This window comes from Heterodontus francisci, chromosome 1, assembly GCF_036365525.1.
Source record: "Heterodontus francisci isolate sHetFra1 chromosome 1, sHetFra1.hap1, whole genome shotgun sequence".
Classification (NCBI taxonomy): domain Eukaryota; kingdom Metazoa; phylum Chordata; class Chondrichthyes; order Heterodontiformes; family Heterodontidae; genus Heterodontus; species Heterodontus francisci.
Window position 1 is genome coordinate 286092615 of NC_090371.1, and position 19728 is coordinate 286112342.

Here is a 19728-nt window from a genome sequence, read left to right on the forward strand (position 1 = left end):
TTCTAGATTCCCCCATGAGGGGAAACATCCTCTCAGCATCTACCCTGTCAAGCCCCCTCAGAATCTTATACACTTCAATAAGATCACCTCTCATTCTTCTAAACTCCAATGAGTATATGCCCAACCTCTCCTCATAAGAGAATCCCTTCATCCCAGGAATCAGCCTAGTGAACCTTCTCTAAACTGCTTCCAATGCAAGTATATCCCTCCTTAAGTAAGGAGGCCAAACTGTTCACAGTACTCTAGGTGTGGTCTCACCAATACCCTGTACAGTTGTAGCAAGACTTCCCTACTTTTATACTCCATCCACCCTTGCAATAAAGGCCAACATTCCATTTGCCTTCCTAATTACTTGCTGTACCTGCATGCAAACTTTTTGTGATTCATGTACAAGGACACCCAGACCCCTCTGTACCACAGCTTTTTGCAGACTCTCTCCATTTAAATAATATTCTGCTTTTCTATTCTTACTGCCAAAGTGGACCTCACATTTTCCCACACTGTACTCCATTTGACAAATTTTTGCCCACTCACTTATCTATATTCCTTTGCAGACTCTTTTACCGGAGATGAAGGGAAAGGGAAGGCAGATGTGGAGACAGAAGCAAAGTTAATGTTTCAGGTCTGTGACCTTTCATCAGAACTGGCTAAGGTTAGAAAAGAATTAGGTTTAAAGCAAGTGAAGAGGAGAGGGGTGGGGGAGAGAACAAAGGGGAAGGTGTTTGATAGGGCAGAGAGAGATTAAACAACCAAGTTGTACTGGGACAAAGGCAAAGTGTGTGTTAATGCTTGTGGTGAAAGACAAAGCATTAGTCCAGAGAGAGTGTGAATAGCAGAATAATGAGTAGCACTGACTGCATGAAAAGCAGGCACATGGTTAAAAAATAAATTTAAAAAGGCCAGTCATGCTCTGAAGTTATTGAACTCAATGTTCAGTCTGTAAGGCTGTAGAGTGCCTAATCGAAAGATCAGGTGCTGCTCCTTGAGCTTGCATTGATGTTTACTGGAACATTGGAGCAGGCCAAAGACACAAATGCGGGCATGAGAGCAGGGTGGTGTGTTGAAATGGCCAGCGACCGGACGCTCGGGGTCATGTTTTCAGACTGAGTGGAAATACCTGCCCTTTTGCCTCCTCTCTAAGGCCCCAAACACTTTTCAGGTGAAGCAGCGATTTACTTGTACTTCTTTCAATTTAGTATACTGTATTTGTTGCTCACAATGTGGTTTCCTCTTCATTGGCGAGACCAAACGTAGATTGGGTGACCGCTTTGCTGAACACCTCCGCTCAGTCCAAAAGCGTGACCCCAAGCAGTGAACTCTTGCTGGACTAATGCTTTGTCTTTCACCACAAGCATAGGCACACGTTTTGCCTTTGTCCCAGGACAGCTTCATTATTTAATCATTCTCTGCCCTATCAAACACCTTCCCCTTTGTTTTCTCCCCTACTCCCCTCCCCTTGCTTAAAACCTAATTCTTTTCTAACCTTAACCAGTTCTGATGAAAGGTCACAGACCTGAAATGTTAACTTTGCTTCTCTTTCCACAGATGCTGCCAGACCTGAGTATTTCCAGCACTTTTTGTTTTGTTTCAGATTTCCAGCATCTGCAGTAATTTGCTTTTATTAAAGCAGATATGGAAGTTGGTGGCGACGGCCTTCTGCTCCTACTCCCGTTCCCATGGCAATTTTGCACCAGCTGTCCAATTAACGGTCGGCAGGTGGGATCGCCGGCTACAGGCTGCATCATCACCCAAAGAAGAAATTGATGGCACCGAGACCCTGTGACCAAACAGTCCCAAAGCACTGAGACCCTGTGACCTGCCAGCCCTAGGGCACCGAGACCCTGTGACCAAACAGTCCCAGAGCACCGAGACCCTGTGACCAAACAGTCCCAGAGCACCGAGACCCTGTGACCAAACAGTCCCAGAGCACCGAGACCCTGTGACCAAACAGTCCCAGAGCACCGAGACCCTGTGACCAAACAGTCCCAGAGCACCGAGACCCTGTGACCAAACAGTCCCAGAGCACCGAGACCCTGTGACCAAACAGTCCCAGAGCACCGAGACCCTGTGACCAAACAGTCCCAGAGCACCGAGACCCTGTGACCAAACAGTCCCAGAGCACCGAGACCCTGTGACCAAACAGTCCCAGAGCACCGAGACCCTGTGACCAAACAGTCCCAGAGCACCGAGACCCTGTGACCAAACAGTCCCAGAGCACCGAGACCCTGTGACCAAACAGTCCCAGAGCACCGAGACCCTGTGACCAAACAGTCCCAGAGCACCGAGACCCTGTGACCAAACAGTCCCAGAGCACCGAGACCCTGTGACCAAACAGTCCCAGAGCACCGAGACCCTGTGACCAAACAGTCCCAGAGCACCGAGACCCTGTGACCAAACAGTCCCAGAGCACCGAGACCCTGTGACCAAACAGTCCCAGAGCACCGAGACCCTGTGACCAAACAGTCCCAGAGCACCGAGACCCTGTGACCAAACAGTCCCAGAGCACCGAGACCCTGTGACCAAACAGTCCCAGAGCACCGAGACCCTGTGACCAAACAGTCCCAGAGCACCGAGACCCTGTGACCTGCCAGCCCCAGAGCACCGAGACCCTGTGACCTGCCAGCCCCAGGGCACCGACCCTGTGACCTGCCAGCCCCAGGGCACCGACCCTGTGACCTGCCAGCCCCAGGGCACCAAGACCCTGTGACCTGCCAGCCCCAGGGCACCAAGACCCTGTGACCTGCCAGCCCCAGGGCACCAAGACCCTGTGACCTGCCAGCCCCAGGGCACCAAGACCCTGTGACCTGCCAGCCCCAGGGCACCAAGACCCTGTGACCTGCCAGCCCCAGGGCACCAAGACCCTGTGACCTGCCAGCCCTAGGGCACCGAGACCCTGTGACCTGCCAGCCCCAGGGCACCGAGACCCTGTGACCTGCCAGCCCCAGGGCACCAAGACCCTGTGACCTGCCAGCCCCAGGGCACCAAGACCCTGTGACCTGCCAGCCCCAGGGCACCAAGACCCTGTGACCTGCCAGCCCTAGGGCACCGAGACCCTGTGACCTGCCAGCCCCAGGGCACCGAGACCCTGTGACCTGCCAGCCCCAGGGCACCGAGACCCTGTGACCTGCCAGCCCCAGGGCACCGAGACCCTGTGACCTGCCAGCCCCAGGGCACTGAGACCCTGTGACCTGCCAGCCCAGGGCACCGACCCTGTGACCTGCCAGCCCCAGAGCACCGAGACCCTGTGACCTGCCAGCCCAGGGCACAGAGACCCTGTGACCTGCCATCCCCAGGGCACCGAGACCCTGTGACCTGCCAGCCCCAGAGCACCAAGACCCTGTGACCTGCCAGCCCCAGAGCACCAAGACCCTGTGACCTGCCAGCCCCAGAGCACCAAGACCCTGTGACCTGCCAGCCCCCGAGCAGCAAGACCCTGTGACCTGCCAGCCCCCGAGCAGCAAGACCCTGTGACCTGCCAGCCCCCGAGCAGCAAGAGACCCCATGACCTGCCAGCCCCAGGGCACGGAGACCCTCTGACCTGCCAGCCCCAGGGCACGGAGACCCTCTGACTTGCCAGCCCCCAAGCACCAAGAGACCCTCTGACCTGCCAGCCACCACCCTCTCCACTGAAGGAATCTGCTGAAAACGTGCTTGTAGGCATGGCAGAAGCACGATCCTATGTGGCTCGATGGTTCAGTGATGATCCCCAGGATATTCAGGCAAGATGGGAGGTCCTCTTCCACAGGGACAGGAGGAGGAGGAAACGACGATTTCCCTGCCTAACCATGCCTGGATGGAGGTCACAGCAGAGCTCAGTAGCCGTGGGGTCTTCTGGACACCCTGGCTGCAGTGCCACAAATGCGTCAGTGACCTTCACTGCTCTGCAAGGGTGAGTACCCCATTTATTTGAAGACAGCAAATGTCTAGTGCAAGGGCGCGGATACTTGGGAAAGAGAGGCCACCATGTTGTTGGCAATGGGTGGAGGCTGCATCTCCTTCGTCTTGGGAAGTGAGCCTAGCACTACCGACCCTCGCTCGGTGGCTCAAGATATCTCCAATGACATGCATGTCATTGACCCCTGACAAAGCAGCATCCATGCAAGGCGATTAAACATTGTTTTTGCTCTATTGCAGCAACTAACATTCTTCTTCAGTGCTCCAACAGGGAAAGAAGTCCCTGAACACGAAGGAGGAAGCCAGGACCGAATTGATCCTTGTGGCACTCCACTAGTTACGGCTTGCCAACCTGAAAATGCTCCATTCATCCCGACTCTGTTTCCTGTTAGTTAGCCAATATGGAAGGGTGAACTGAGTGAAACATCTGATCTTTGGAATTGACCTGCTGCATGGTGATAGGCATTTCTAGTCCTGGATCAAAGGACATTTGTACACATTAGAGGGGGGGGGGGGGGGGGGGGAGGGAAATAAATAGCATGTCAACTAATATTCCAAGTCCCTTTCAACTTAGAATCACAGAATGCTAACAGCACAGGAGACCATTTGGCCCATTGTGACCATGCCAGCTCTCTGCAACAGTAACTCACTTAGTCCCCCATCTTTTCCCCTTAGGTGTGCAAATTTTTACTCTTCAATTATCCAATTCCCTTTTGAAAGCCACAATTGAATCTGCCTCCACAACACACTCAGGCAGTGCATTCCAGATTCTAACCACTTGCCGAGCAAAATAATTTTTCCACATACCGCCATTGCGTCTTCAGTCAATCATCTTAAATCAGTGCCCTCCGGTTCACGACGCTACAGCCAATGGGAACAGTTTCTCCCTAACTACTCTGTCCAGACCATCATGATTTTCAACACTTCTAACAAATCTCCTCAACCTTCTCTTCTAAAGGGTATAGCCCCAGCGTCTCTAATCTATCCACGTAAACTGAAGACCCTCATCCCTGGAACCATTCTTGTGAATCTTTTCTGCGCCTTCTCTAATGCCTTCAGATCCTTCCTGAAGTGTGGTGCCCAGAACTGGGGACACTATTCCAGGTGAGGCTGAACCAATGTTTTATAAAGGTTCACCACAACTTTCTTGCTTTTATACTCTATGCCTCTATTTATTTTTAGATTGTCAACTGTGGCTCAGTTGGCAGTACTCTCAACTGAGACTCATTCCAGGGCTCGAGCACAAAAATCAAGGCTGACACTCCAGTGTAGTACTGAGGGAGTGCTGCACTGTTGAAGGTGCTGTCTTTTAGATGAGACGTTAAATCGAGGCCCCATCTACCTGCTCAGATGGACGTAAAAGGTCCCACAGCACAATTCTGAAGAGCAGGGGAGTTCTCCCCGGTGTCCTGGACAATATTTATCCCTCAAACAACATCACAAATAAGAGACATTATCTGGTCATTATCACATTGATGTTTGTGGGAGCTTGCTATGCACAAATTGGCTGCTGCATTTCCTACATGACAGCAGTGACTACACTTCAGAAGTACCCCTTGTCCTCACTTTTCACCCCACCAGCCTCCGTATCCAAAGGATCATCCTCTGCCATTTTCGCCTCCTCCAGCGTGATGCCACTACCAGTCGCATCTTCCCCTCCCTTCCCCTGTCAGCATTCCGAAGGGATCGTTCCCTCCGCGACACCCTGGTCCACTCCTCCATTACCCCCACCACCTTGTCCCCGTCCCAGGGCACCTTCCCTTGCAATTGCAGGAGGTGTAATACCTGCCCATTTACCTCCTCTCTCCTCACTATCCCAGGCCCCAAACACTCCTTTCAGGTGAAGCAGCGATTTACTTGTACTTCTTTCAATGTAGTATACTGTATTCGCTGCTCACAGTGTGGTCTCCTCTACATTGGGGAGACCAAGTGCAGACTGGGTGACCGCTTTGCGGAACATCTCCGCTCAGTCCGCAAGCAGGACCCTGAGCTTCCGGTTGCTTGTCATTTCAACACTCCCCCCTGCTCTCATGCTCACATCTCTGTCCTGGGATTGCTGCAGTGTTCCAGTGAACATCAACGCAAGCTCGAGGAACAGCATCTCATCTACCGATTAGGCACACTACAGCCTGCCGGACTGAACATTGAGTTCAATAATTTCAGAGCATGACAGCCCCCCACTTTACTTTCATTTTTAGTCATTTTTAGTTATTTTTTCTTCCCTTTTTTTTGCATTCCTTTTTACATTTTTTACAATCTTTTTTTGCATTTATTTCATTTCATCTTAGTTTGTTCAGTTTGCTTACCCACTGTTTTTTTCAGGTTGTTTTTCTTCAGGTTTGCACTTGCTGATGTTCAATATTCAGTATATTCACACCTATTCTGTACTAATGCTTTGTCTTTCAACACACCATTAACATATTGTTTGCCTTTGCTCCGTGACCTTTTGGTCAGCTATGTGGCCTGGTCCAATCTGCACCTTCTCCTTTGTTATCTCTTGCCCAACCCCCACCTCACTTGTTTATAATCTGTGACTTTTCTAATATTTGTCAGTTCCGAAGAAGGGTCACTGACCCGAAACGTTAACTCTGCTTCTCTTTCCACAGATGCTGCCAGACCTGCTGAGTGAATCCAGCATTTCTTGTTTTTGTTTCAGATTTCCAGCATCCGCAGTATTTTGCTTTTATTTCAGAAGTACTTCATTGGCTATAAAGTGCTTTGAGGTGTCTGATGGTCTGAAAAGTGCGATATAAACACAAGACTCTTTTTCTTTATAAATAACAGGATGCTGTATGGTCTCTCAACCCACCCTGCCTCTTTAAATGATTTGTGCACATTTACCACCAGATCCCTCTACTCCTGCACCCCCTATAAAATTGTACCCTTTATGTTATAGAATCATAGAAAGTTTAAGGCACAGAAAGAGGCCACTTGGCCTATCGTGTCTGTGCTGGCTGAAAAATGATCCACCTATTCTAATTCCACTTCCCAGCATTTGGGTCCATAGCCTTGCAGCTTACGGCACTTGAGGTGCATATCCAGACTCCTTTTGAATGAGTTGAGGTTCTCTGCCTCAACTACCCTTTCAGGTAGAGATCCAGACCCCCACCACCCTCTTGGTTGAAAAGTTTTTTCTCATCTCTCCTCTAAATTTTCTACCAATCACTTCAAATCTATGCCCCCTCGTCACTGACCTCCCTGCTAAGGTGAACAGACCCTTCACCTTCACTCTATTCAGGCACCTCAAAATTTTGTACATTTCAATCAGATCTCCCCTCAGCCTTCTCTGTTCCAAGGAGAACAACCCCAGCCTATCCAATCTTTCCTCATAGCTGCATTTTTCCAGCCCTGGCAACATCCTCGTAAATTTCCTCTGTACCCTCCTTTATTACATCCTTTCTGTAATGAGGTGACCAGAGCTGCACACAGTATTCAAGTTGTGACCTAACCAATGAGTTATACAGTTCCAACATAACCTCCCTGCTCTAATATTCTATACCTCGGCTAACAAAGGAAAGGATTCCACCTGTTTTCTTAACCACCTTGACGACCTGTCCTGCTACCTTCAGGGATCTGTGGACATTAACTCCAAGGTCCCTCACTTCTCAATATTTCCCCATTAATCGTGTATTCCTTTGCCTTGTTTGTCCTCCCCAAATGCATCACCTCACACTTCTCCAAGTTGAATTCCATTTGCCACTTTTCTGTCCATCTGACCAGACCATCAATATCTTCCTGCAGCCTAGTTATCCTCCTTGCTATCTACCACACGGCCAATCTTTGTGTCGTCTGCAGGCTTCTTGATCATGCCCCCTACATCAACAAATTGTTAATATAAACCACAAAAAGCAGAGGGACCCAGTACTGAGCCCTGTGGAACACCACTGGAAACAGCCCTCCAGTCGCTAAAACAGCTGTCAACAATTACGCTTGTTTCCTGCCACTGAGCCAATTTTGTATCCACCTTTCTGCATTTCCCTGGATCCCATGGGGTTGTATTTTTTTTTAACTAGTCCGCCATGTGGGACCTTGTCAAAAGCCTTGCTAAAATCCACGTAGACATCAACTGCACTACCCTCATCTATCTTGTTACTTCTTCAAAAAATTTGACCAAGTTGGTCAAACAAGATCTTCCCTTCACAAATCCATGCTGACTATCCTTGATTAACCTGTGCCTTTCTAAGTGACAGTTTATCCTGTCTCTCAGAATAGATTCCAATAATTTGCCCACTACTGAGGTTCTCTGACTGGCCTGTAATTATTTGGTCTATCCTTTGCTCCCTTTTTAAACAGAGGTACAACGTTAGCAATTCTCCAATCCTCCAGCACCACACCCATATCCATTGAGGACAGGAAAATGATGGTCAGTCCCTCTGCTATTTCCTCTCTTACTTCTTTTAACAGCCCAGGATACATTTCATCTGGCCCTGGTGATTTATCAACTTTCAAGAATGCTAATCCCATTAATACTTCCTCTCTCCCTATGTCTATCACATCCAATACTTCCCACTCTTCTTCCTTAACTACAATATCTGCATCGCCCTCCTCTTTTGTGAAGACAGATGCAAAGTATTAATTAAGAATCATATCAATATCTTCTGCTCCTACACATAGGTTACCTTTTTGGTCTTTTATGGGCCCTACTCTCTCCTTAGTTATCCTGTTACTCTTAATGTATTGATAAGACATCTTTGGGTTCACCTTGATTTTGCTTGCCAATATTCTTTCATGCCCTCTCCTCTCTTTGCTTTCCTAATTTCCTTTTTGATTTCACCCCTCCATTTTCTATACTTCTCTCTGCTTTCTGTAGTAGAGTTGTGTGTGCTGGACATAAACTTTCCTTTTCTGCCATATCTTACCCTGTAAGCTCCTTAACAACCATGGGCCTCTAGATTTGGCCGCCTCACCTTTTTCTTTGTGGGAACATGTTTACTCTGAACCCCTTGAATCTCCCCTTTGAATGCCTCCCACTGTTCGAACACTGATTTACCTTCAAGTAGCTGTTTCCAGTTCACTTTCGCTAAATCACTCCTCAGTTTAGTAAAATTGGCCTTGCCCCAATTGAGAACTCTAACTCCTGTTCTATCTCTGTCTTTTTCCACAATTATGTTAAAACTGACTGAATTATGATCACTATCACCAAAATGCTCTCCCACTGCCACTCCTTCCACCTGCCCATCTTCATTTCCTAAAACTAAGTCTAAAACTGCACCCTCTCTCGTTGGACTTGCTACATACTGGGCAAAAAAGTTCTCCTGAATACATCTCAAGAATTCTGCTCCCTCCATTCCTTTCACACTAAAACTATCCCAGTTAATATTGGGGTAATTAAAATCCCCTATTACTGCCCTATTGTTCTTGCACTTCTCAAGAGATTTGCCTACATATCTGTTCTTCTATCTCCCTCTGACTGTTTGGGGGTCTACAGTACACTCCCAAGCAGTGTGATTGCCCCTTTTTTGTTCCTTAGCTCAATCCATATGGCATTATTTAATGAACTTTTCAACATATCATCCCTCCTCACAGCTGTAATAGTTTCCTTGTCCAAAATTGCCACTCCCCCTTTCTTACCCCCTCCCCATCGCGTCTGAAAACCCTGCAACCAGGAACGTTGAGCTGCCACTCTTGTCCCTCCTTAAGTCTCTACTCGATTTTCCAACCAAAATGTACTTCATACTTCTCTGCATTAAATTTCATCTGCCATGTGTCCGCCCATTCCATCGGCCTGTCTATGTCCTCTTGAAGTCCATCAATATTCTCCACAGTTCACAACACTTCCAAGTTTTGTGTCATCTGCAAATTTTGAAATTGTGCCCTGCACACCCAAGTCCAGGTCACTAATAAAGATCAAGAAAAGTAGTGGTCCTAGTACTGAACCCTGGGGAACATCACTATATACTGCCCTCCAGTTGGAAAAACACTGTTCACTACTCGGTTTCCTGTCACTCAGCCAATGTCGTCTCCATGCTGCCACTGCCCATATTATTTCATGGGTTTCAACTCTGCTGACAAGCCAGTTATGTGGCACTTTATCAAATGCCTTTTGAAAGTCCATACACACTGCATCAACCCCATTACCCTCATCAATCCTCTCTGTTACCTCATCAAAAAACTCAATCAAATTAGTTAAACACAATTTGTCCTCAACAAATCCTTGTTGGCTTTCCTTAATTAATCACATTTGTCCAAGTGACTTAATTTTGTCCCGCATTATCGTGTCTAAAAGCTTTCCCGCCACCGAGGTTAAACTGACCGGACTGTAGTTGCTGGGTTTATCCTTACACCAATTTTTGAACAAGGATGTAACATTTTCAATTCTCCAGTCCTTTGGCACCACCCCTTTATCTAAGCAGGATTGGAAGATTACGGCCAATGCCTCTGCAATTTCTACCCTTACCTCCATCAGAATCCTCAGATGCATCTGAACCTATCCTGGTGACTTATCAACATTAAATACAGCCAGCCTAATACCTCCTCTTTATCAATTTTTCACTACTACTTCGGCAGCATGTTCTGGGGGAGGCGATGACGTAGTGGTAATGTCACTACACTAGTAATCCAGAGGCCCAGGCTAATACCCTGGAGATGGGTTTAAATGCCACCATGCCAGCTGGTGGAATTTAAAGTCAATTAATAAATTCAATTAATTAATAAAAATCTGGAATTGAAAGCTAGTGCTCAATAATGGTCATAAAAACCCATCTGGTTCACTAATGTCTTTTAGGGAAGGAAATCTGCTGTCCTTACCTGGTCTGGCCTACATGTGACTTCAATGCCACAGCAATGTGGTTAACTCTGAACTGCCCTCTGAAATGGTATAGCAAGCCAGTCAGTTGTCAAGGACAATTAGGGATGGGCAACAAATGCTGGCTTTGTCAGCAAAGCCCACATCCCATGAAAGACAGATGCAAAGCAATCACTTAATAGCATAGCCATGTCCTCTGCCTCCATGTGTAAATCCTCTTTTAGGTCCCTAATCAGCCCTACTCCTCCTTTTACCACCTTTTTACTATTTATAAGCCTATAGAAGACTTTTGCATTTCCTTTTATGTTGGCTGCCAGTCTCTTCTCATACTCTCTTTGCTGCTCTTATTTCTTTTTTCACTTCCCCTCTGAACTTTCTACATTTAGCCTGGTTCTCACTTGTATTATCAACCTGACATCTGTCATGCGCACCCGACAGTCCAATATGCAGGACTGTCCATTTGCATTAAACTTTATTTGCAACTGGCAAGCCCCAATGCTGCCTAACTTGCTGCGACCTACAAGTTTAGCAACTTTGCATTGAAATAACTAAGACTGCTTGTATTTCTCTAGTTCTAGGCAGAGCCAGTGTATGCTTTAATTTCATCTTTTAGACTTCATGTTAGAGCTGTTATTTTACCTAAGTCATAGGCTCAAAACAGGATCTGGCCAAAGTGGACTGGGAGCAGCTTCCTGTAGGAAAGTCTACATCAGATCAGTGGGAGTCATTCAAAAAGGAAATAGGGCCAACATGTTCCCGTAAAGGTGAAGGGTAGGACCAACAAGTCCAGGGAACCCTGGATGTCAAGGGATATAGAGGATTGGATAAAGAAAAAAAAGGAGGCTTATGGCAGATTCAGAGGGCTGAAAACAGCAGAGGCCCTAGAGGAGTATAGAAAGGGGGAGTACTTAAAAAAGTAATTAGGAGAGCGAAGAGGGGACATGAAAAAAAAAGCAGGCAAGATAAAGTAAAATCCCAAGGTGTTTTATAAGTATATTAAGAGCAAGAGGATAACCAGGGAAAGAGTAGGGCCCATTAGGGGGCAAAGTAGCATTGTGTGTGTGGAGCCGGAGGACGTAGGTGAGGTTTTAAATGATTACATTTCATCTGCGTTCACTATGGAGAAGGACGATGTAGGTGTAGAGATCAGGGAGGGGGATTGTGATATACTTGAACATATTAGCATTGAAAGTGAGGAAGTATTAGCTGTTTTAGTGGGTTTAAAAGTGGATAAATCCCTAGGCCCAGATGAGTTGTATCCCAGGCTGTTATGTGAGGCAAGGGAGGAGATAGCAGGGGCTCTGACACAAATTTTCAAATCCTCTCTGGCCACAGGAGAGGTACCAGAGGACTGGAGGACAGCGAATGTGGTACTAATATTCAAGAAGGGCAGCAGGGATAAACAAGGTAATTACAGACCAGTGAGTCTAACATCAGTGGTACGGAAACTATTAGAAAAACTTGAGGGAGAGGACTAATCTCCACTTGGAGATCAAGGATTAATCAGGGATAGTCAGCATGGCTTTGTCAGGGGGAGATTTTGTCTAACAAACTTGACTGAATTTTTCGAGGTGGTGACTAGCTGTGTAGATGAGGGTAAAGCAGTTGATGTAGTCTACATGGACTTCAGTAAGGCTTTTGATAAGGTCCCGCATGGGAGATTGGTTAAGAAGGTAAGTGCCCATGGGATCCAGGGCAATTTGGCAAACTGGCTTTGTGGCAGGAGGCAGAGACTGATGGTCAAGTAACACAAACAAGAAATGCTGCAAATACTCAGTAGGTCTAGCAGCACCTTTGGAGAGAGAAGCAGAGTTAACATTTCAGGTCAGTGACCCTTCATCAGAACTGGCAGATATTAGAAATGTAAAAGGTTTTAAGCAAGTAAAGTGGGGGTGGGGAAAGAGATAACAAAAAAGGTGTTGATAGGACAAGGTCACAGAGAATAACTGACCAGAAGGTCATGCAGCAAAGGCAAACGGTATGTTAATGGTGTGGTGAAAGACAAAGCATTAATACAGAGAGGGTGTGAATGGACAGAAAACTGAACAGCCTGGCCCCAAGCACAAACATGAAAAAAAAGAGTGGGTAGGCACAGTAGAAACAAACTAAATTAAAATACATAAAAAAGAAAAATAACTAAAAATAAAAATAAAAAGGGGGGCCCAGTCGTGTTCTGAAATTATTGAACTCAATGTTCAGTCCGGCAGGCTGTAGTGTGCCTAATCGGTAAATGAGATTAGATTAGATTAGAGATACAGCACTGAAACAGGCCCCTCGGCCCACCGAGTCCGCGCCGAACATCAACCACCCATCCATACCAATCCTACACGAATCCCACATTCCCAACAAACATCCCCACCTGTCCTTATATTTCCCTACCACCTACCTACACTGGTGACAATTTACAATGGCCAATCTACCTGTCAACCCGCAAGCCCTTTGGCTTGCTGTTCCTAGAGCTTGTGTTGATGTTCACTGGAACACTGCAGCAATCCCAGGACAGAGATGTGAGCATGAGAGCAAGGTGGGGGGAGAGGGAGTGTTGAAATGCCAGCAACCGGAAGCTCGGGGTCATGCTTTTGGACTGAGCGGAGGTGTTCGGCAAAGCGGTCACCCAATCTGCGTTTGGTCTCCCCAGTGTCGAGGAGACCACATTGTGAGCAGCGAATACAGTATACTACATTGAAAGAAGTACAAGTAAATCGCTGCTTTACCTGAAAGGAGTGTTTGGGGCCTTAGATAGTGAGGAGAGAGGAGGTAAATGGGCAGGTATTACACCTCCTGCGATTGCAGGGGAATGTGTCGTGGGAAGGGGACGAGGTGGTGGATGTAATGGAGGAGTGCACCAGGGTGTTGCGGAGGAAACTATCCCTTTGGAATGCTGACAGGGGAAGGGAGGGGAAGATGTGTTTGGCAGTGGCATCACGCTGGAGGTGGCGAAAATGGCGGAGGATGATCCTTTGGATGTGGGGGCTGGTGGGGCGGAAAGTAAGGACAAGGGGAACGTTCGCGCAGTTGTGGGAGGGAGGTGAGGGTAGAAGTGCGGGAAATGGGCTAGACACGGTTGAGGGCCCTGTCAACAACAGTGGGGCGGAATCCTCGGTTCAGGAAAAAGGAAGACATATCAGAAGAACTGTCGTGAAAGGTTGCATCATCAGAGCAGATACGTCGGAGAGGGAGAAACTGGGAGAACTGAATGGAGTCCTTATAGGAAGCAGGGTGTCAAGAAGTGCAGTCGAGGTAGCTGTGGGAGTTGGTGGGCTTATAATCAAATGATGATCGAGGGTTGTTTTAGCGAGTGGAAGCCTGTGACCAGTGATGTACCACAGGGATCGGTGCTGGGACCGTTGCTGTTTGTAGTGTACATTAATGATTTAGACGTGAATATAGGAGGTATGATCAGTCAGTTTGCAGATGACACTAAAATTGGTGGTGTCCTAAATAGTGAGGAGGAAAGCCTTAGATGACAGGACAATATAGATGGGCTGGTAAGATGGGTGGAGCAGTGGCAAATGGAATTTAATCCTGAGAAGTGAGAGGTGATGCATTTTGGGAGGACTAACAAGGCAAGGGAATATACAATGGATGGTAGGATCCTAGGAAGTACAGAGGGTCAGAGGGACCTTGGTGTACTTGTCCACAGATCACCGAAGGCAGCAGCACAGGTAGATAAGGAGGTTAGGAAAGCATATGGAATACTTGCCTTTATTAGCCGAGGCATAGAATATAAGAGCAGGAAGGTTATGATGGGGCTATGTAAAACGCTAGTTAGGCCACAGCTGGGGTACTGTGTACAGTTCTGGGCACCACACAATAGGAAGGATGTGATTGCCCTGGAGAGGGTGCAGAGGAGATTCACCAGGATGTTGCCTGGGCTGGAGCATTTCAGCTATGAGGAGAGACTGAAAAGGCTAGGGTTGTTTTCCTAAGAGCAGAGAAGGCTGAGGGGGGACCCGAGTGAGGTAAACAAAATTATGAGGGGCATAGATAGGAAGAAACTTATTCCGTTAGCGGAGGTGTCCATAACCAGGGGGCATAGATTTAAGGTAAGGGGCAGGAGGTTTAGAGGGGATTTGAGGAAACAGTTTTTCCACTCAGAAGGTGGTTGGAATCTGGAACACACTGCGTGAAGAGGTGGTAGAGGCAGGAACCCTCACAACATTTAAGAAGTATTTAGATGAACACTTGAAACGCCGTAGTATACAGGCTATGGGCCAAGTGCTAGAAAATGGGATTAGAATAGATAGGTGCTTGATGGCCGACACAGACACGATGGGGCTGTTTCTGTGCTAAATGACTATGACTCATCGAAGGAATCTGCTGAATAATTCCAAACATAACAGATGGCAAGTTTTGAATCACATACACACTCAGACTTTCTACCCACCTGCATCAATGTTCGGAAACAAAATCAATGTGCGTTTGTTGAATGTTATTAGAGCATCGAGTGTAAGTTCAAACATTTTAACAGAATGTTTAATGTTTGTGGTAACTGGATGCTGTAAAGCCACAATGTATTCTCGAGGTGTCACATCTTTACCTATAAAAACAGAACAAATTCATTAAAAAAATTCATGTCAGGAGTAGTACAGATGCAGGACTTGTGTTCTTATGTGCAAACACAATTACAAGAAATAGAAGTAGACCATATGGCCCATCGAGCCTGCTCCGCCATTCAATATGATCATGGCCGATCTTGGGCTTCAATTCTACTTTCCTGCCCACTCCCCATACCCCTTGATTCCCTGAGACCAGAAATCTATCTATCCCAGCCTTAAATGTATTAAATGATGGAGCCTCTGGGGTTCATCCTTTGAGTGAAGTAATTTCTCCTCATTTCAGTCCTGAATGATTGGCCCCTTATCCTCAGACTGTGTCCCCGTGTTCTAGATTTCCTGACCAGTGGGAACACTCTCTCAGTTTCTACCCTAACTAGCCCTTTCAGAATCTTGTATGTCTCAATTAGATCACCTCTTATTCTTCTAAACTCCAGAGAATATAGGCCCAATTTACTCAGCCTCTCATCATAGGACAATCCCCTCATCCCAGGGACAAATTTAGTAAAATTCGTTGCACTGATTCCAGTGCAAGTATGTGCATTCTTAAATGTGGAGATCAAAACTGCACACAGTATTCCAGGTGCGGTCTCACCAAAGCCCTGCACAATTTTAGTAAGATTTCTTTATTCCTGTACTCCAATCCCCTTGCAATAAAGGCCAACATGTCATTTGCCTTCCTAATAGCCTGCTGCACCTGCATGTTAACTTTGTGCATCCCTTGTACGAGTATCCCCAAGTCTCTCTGAACATTAACACTTACCAGTTTCACACCTTTTAAAAAATATTCTGCTTTTCTATTTTTACGACCAAAGTGAACAACTTCACATTTCCCTATATTATACTCCATTTGCCATCTTGTTGCCCACTCACTTAACCTGTCTATATCTCTTTACAGCCTCTCCACAGCTTACCTTCCACCGAACTTTGTATCAGCAAACTTATAGATACATTACCCTCTGTCTCTTCACGCAAGTCATTAATATAGAGTGTAAATAGCTGAGGCCCCAGCACTGATCCTTGCGGCACCTCACTATTCATTGCCTGCCAACTTGAAAATGCCCCATTTATGCCCACTCTCTGCTTCCTGTGTGTTAATCAATCCTCCATCCACACTAATATATTAGCCCCAACACCATGAGCCCTTATCTTGCCTATTAATCTTTTATGTGGCATCTTATCGAATGCCTTTTGGAAATCCAGATATACTACATCTACTGGTTGCCCTTTATCTGCCCTACTAGTTACATCCTGAAAAAACTGTAATAAATTTGTCAAACAGGATCTCCCTTTAGTAAAACCATGCTGACTTGTTCGAATCATATTCTGATTTTCCAAGTGCAATGTTAAGATTCTTTAATAATAGCTTCCAGCATCTTTCCAACGACTGATGTTAGGCTAACTGGCCTTCTCTCTACCTCCTTTCTTGAAAAGCGAACATTTGCCAACTTCCAATCTGACGGGACCATTTCTGAATCTAAGGAATTCTGGAAAATCATAGCCAGTGCATCCACTATCTCTGCAGCTATCTCTTTTAGAACCCTGGGATGTAGGCCATCTGGTCCTGGGGACTTGTCAGATTTTGGTCCCTCAAGTTTCTACAATACCTTTTCTCAGCTGATATCAATATCCTCAATTTCTTCACTCTTTTTAGCCCCTAGGTTACTGCCTATTTCTGGTATGGAACTTGTGGCTTCCTCTGCGAAGACAGACACAAAATATTTGTTCAATACCTCTGCCATTTCCTCATTCCCCATGATGATTTCTCCTGTCTCTGCCTCTAAGGGACCAAAGTCTACTTTAGCTACTCTCTTCATTTTTATGTACTTATAAAAGCTCTTACAATGTTTATATATTGCTGGCTAGTTTACTCTCATTCTATTTTTTCTCTTTTATCAACTTATTTGGTGGCCCTTTGCTAGTTTCTAAAACACTCCCAATCTTCAGACTTGCTACTATTTTTTGCAACATTGCAAGCCTCTTCTTTTAGTCTAATACTCTCCTTAACTTCCTGAGTGAGCCATGGATGGGTCTGTCTTGAAGAGTTTTTGTTTTTGAACGGAATGTACTTTTGTTGAACCCTGTGAATTGTTTCTTTAAATGTTTGCCAATGTTCATTTACTGCCATACCTTCCAGTCTATTTACCCAATTAACCTTAGCCACATCATACAGTTTTATACAACAAGGATAGTGGGACCCATGGATCATAACAATAAAACCCCCTCCATTACACAATGTAGGATAATAAACATTGAATGAACAGTCTCCATGGCTCGTGTCTCTTGCAAAGTTAATCATTTGTTAAATGAATGTAATTTCAGCACAAATCATAAATTAAAACACATCTTTCTCTCTCCACAGATGCTACCTGACCTACTGGGAATTCCAGCATTTTCTGTTTTTATTTAAGATTTCCAACATCTGCAGTACTTTGGTTTTGAATTAAATCCAAATCCCTTCCAGGCCAAATAGGTAAATATCCCAATAGGTGATATGACGAAGGTGGAGGTGGTGATAGACAGGGTATGGTGGCAGAAGCGCAACTTAAGATCAATTATATAATATTTTGAAAGAGTGAGCTGGTGTAGATAGTTATGAAAAAGGCCAATAGCATTTCCGGCTTTATAAATAGGTGTATAGAATAAAGTAGTAATGCTAAATCTGCACAAGGCAATAGTCAGGTCACACGTGTAGTTTGGGCACCCCATTACAGAAAAGATGATAAAACTACAGCAATAACAGCAAGTTTCATCAGGATAGTATCATGGAGGACAGAAGAGATACTGGGACTATTTTCACTGGAATAAAGAATGCTGTGAGAATAGTTAAAGAAGTTTTTCCAAATCTAAAGATTTTTGAAAGGTTGAATAAGGTATCAGTAATGAGGAGGAATGTTAGGAGAAATTCTTTTATACAAAGAGCTGCTAGGAAGTCGCTGAGAGGCATACCATTACACCTTTGAAAGAAAGATTTTGTGAGGAAGCACAAGACACTAAAAATTATAGTTCTTTCTTTCCTACATTGAGAATAAATAAAACAATTACAGGACGCTACTAAATATCCATTGGAAGGATTTTTAACAGTAATTACTTGCAATTTTAATCATTTAGAAAAGTAATAGAAACATTGGGTAGAATTTTCTGCCTCGGTCCTCCTCTGCAGTGGGGAGGATAGAAGCCACAGTCTGTAAAAAAAACATTAAAACAGCTATTTGTACTCACTTAGCCATGTCTGCAAAATACTCAGGTAATCCTTGGATCTCGCAGTGAGCAATTTGTCATAAGATGGACAGCCAGACAACAAGATTCGACTATGATCCTCACACATGGCAATCAGGTGCTGCTCGGCACTATGAGTGCAGCACACATGATAATGGGCCAACTTGGTGATGGCATGTCGGATTGAGTCATCGATGGTACCACTGACCTCGCCTCCCTCCATGTGCAGAATCCGAATGTTCATCAATGCAGCTGAGGTCGCGACTGCCAATGCATCAAATCTGTCTCCATGAACAATCATCACATCTGGCTTCAGGCGGTTGAGCACATCAGGCAGTTTCACCAAGGCAAGGCCCACTGACTCCACCATGGCTGCCTCGTCCTCACCTCGAACTATTGTATGCAAACTTGTGTGGATATCAAAATCATCTTGCTCAATCATTCGATATGTATTCCTGGAAGAAAAAAAGAATTCTCATTACCAACACAGTATCAAGTTAATTACAATGTTTGCCTTCTACCAATACTGCATTGGTTTCTAGTGCGAGGATCCTCACGAGTGTCAGCTTGGCTCAGATGGGTGTCCAAGCCCCACTCTAGGACTTGAGCTCACAAGTTAAGATGCTCACTCCAATGCAGTACCAAGGAAAAGCTGCACTATCCAAGGTGCCTTCCTCCCAGAATTGGGGGAGACAGAGCACCAAAGTAAGAAATAGTAAAGTATTAGTTGGGGCCAGGGTATGAAAAAATGCAATAAGGTCTGAATTGGGTTTATTGTGCATGTAGGTAAACAGAGTGTGGTAAGTAAGGTTGGTGAGCTGCAGGCGCAGAGAGACATGAAGAAACATGATGTTATAGTGTTAACAGACACCTAGCTCAAAAGAGGGGTCTGGGTAATAAATATTCCCAGATACAAGGTGTTCAGGAAAGGTAGGGAAGGAAAGAAAGGAGGTGGCGTCGGTATTGACAAGAATAATATTACAGTGCTGGAAAGAGAGGATGTCTTAGACGGGTCAAGGACAGAACCTATTGGGTAGAGCTACGAAACCACAGAAGTACCATTACACTACTGGGTATATTCTGTAGCCCTCCAACTAGTGGGAATGATGTAGAGGAACAAATTTGTAAGTAAATTACAGAGAGGTGCAAAAACTAGAGAGTAATTATAATAGGAGACTTTAATTATCTGAATATAACCTAGGATAATAGGAGTGTAAAGGGAAGAGAAGGGAAAGAATTTCTCAAGTGTGTTCAGGAGAATTTTCTGGATCAGTTTTTCTGGTCAAATGGGGAAGGAGGCATTGCTGGATCTGG

General features: G+C 45.7%; 1 protein-coding gene across 2 annotated transcripts in view; it reads right to left on the bottom strand.

Moving 5' to 3' along the window:
- Positions 1-19728, bottom strand: part of gne (glucosamine (UDP-N-acetyl)-2-epimerase/N-acetylmannosamine kinase) — a 68627-nt gene that overhangs the window by 30136 nt on the left and 18763 nt on the right. For both annotated transcript variants that reach the window (XM_068047354.1, XM_068047364.1), the window contains 2 exons: positions 18418-18869; positions 15027-15179 (listed from right to left, as the gene is read on the bottom strand). In XM_068047354.1, the coding sequence (XP_067903455.1) occupies positions 15027-15179; positions 18418-18869 (605 nt within the window). The remainder of the gene's footprint in view (positions 1-15026; positions 15180-18417; positions 18870-19728) is intronic.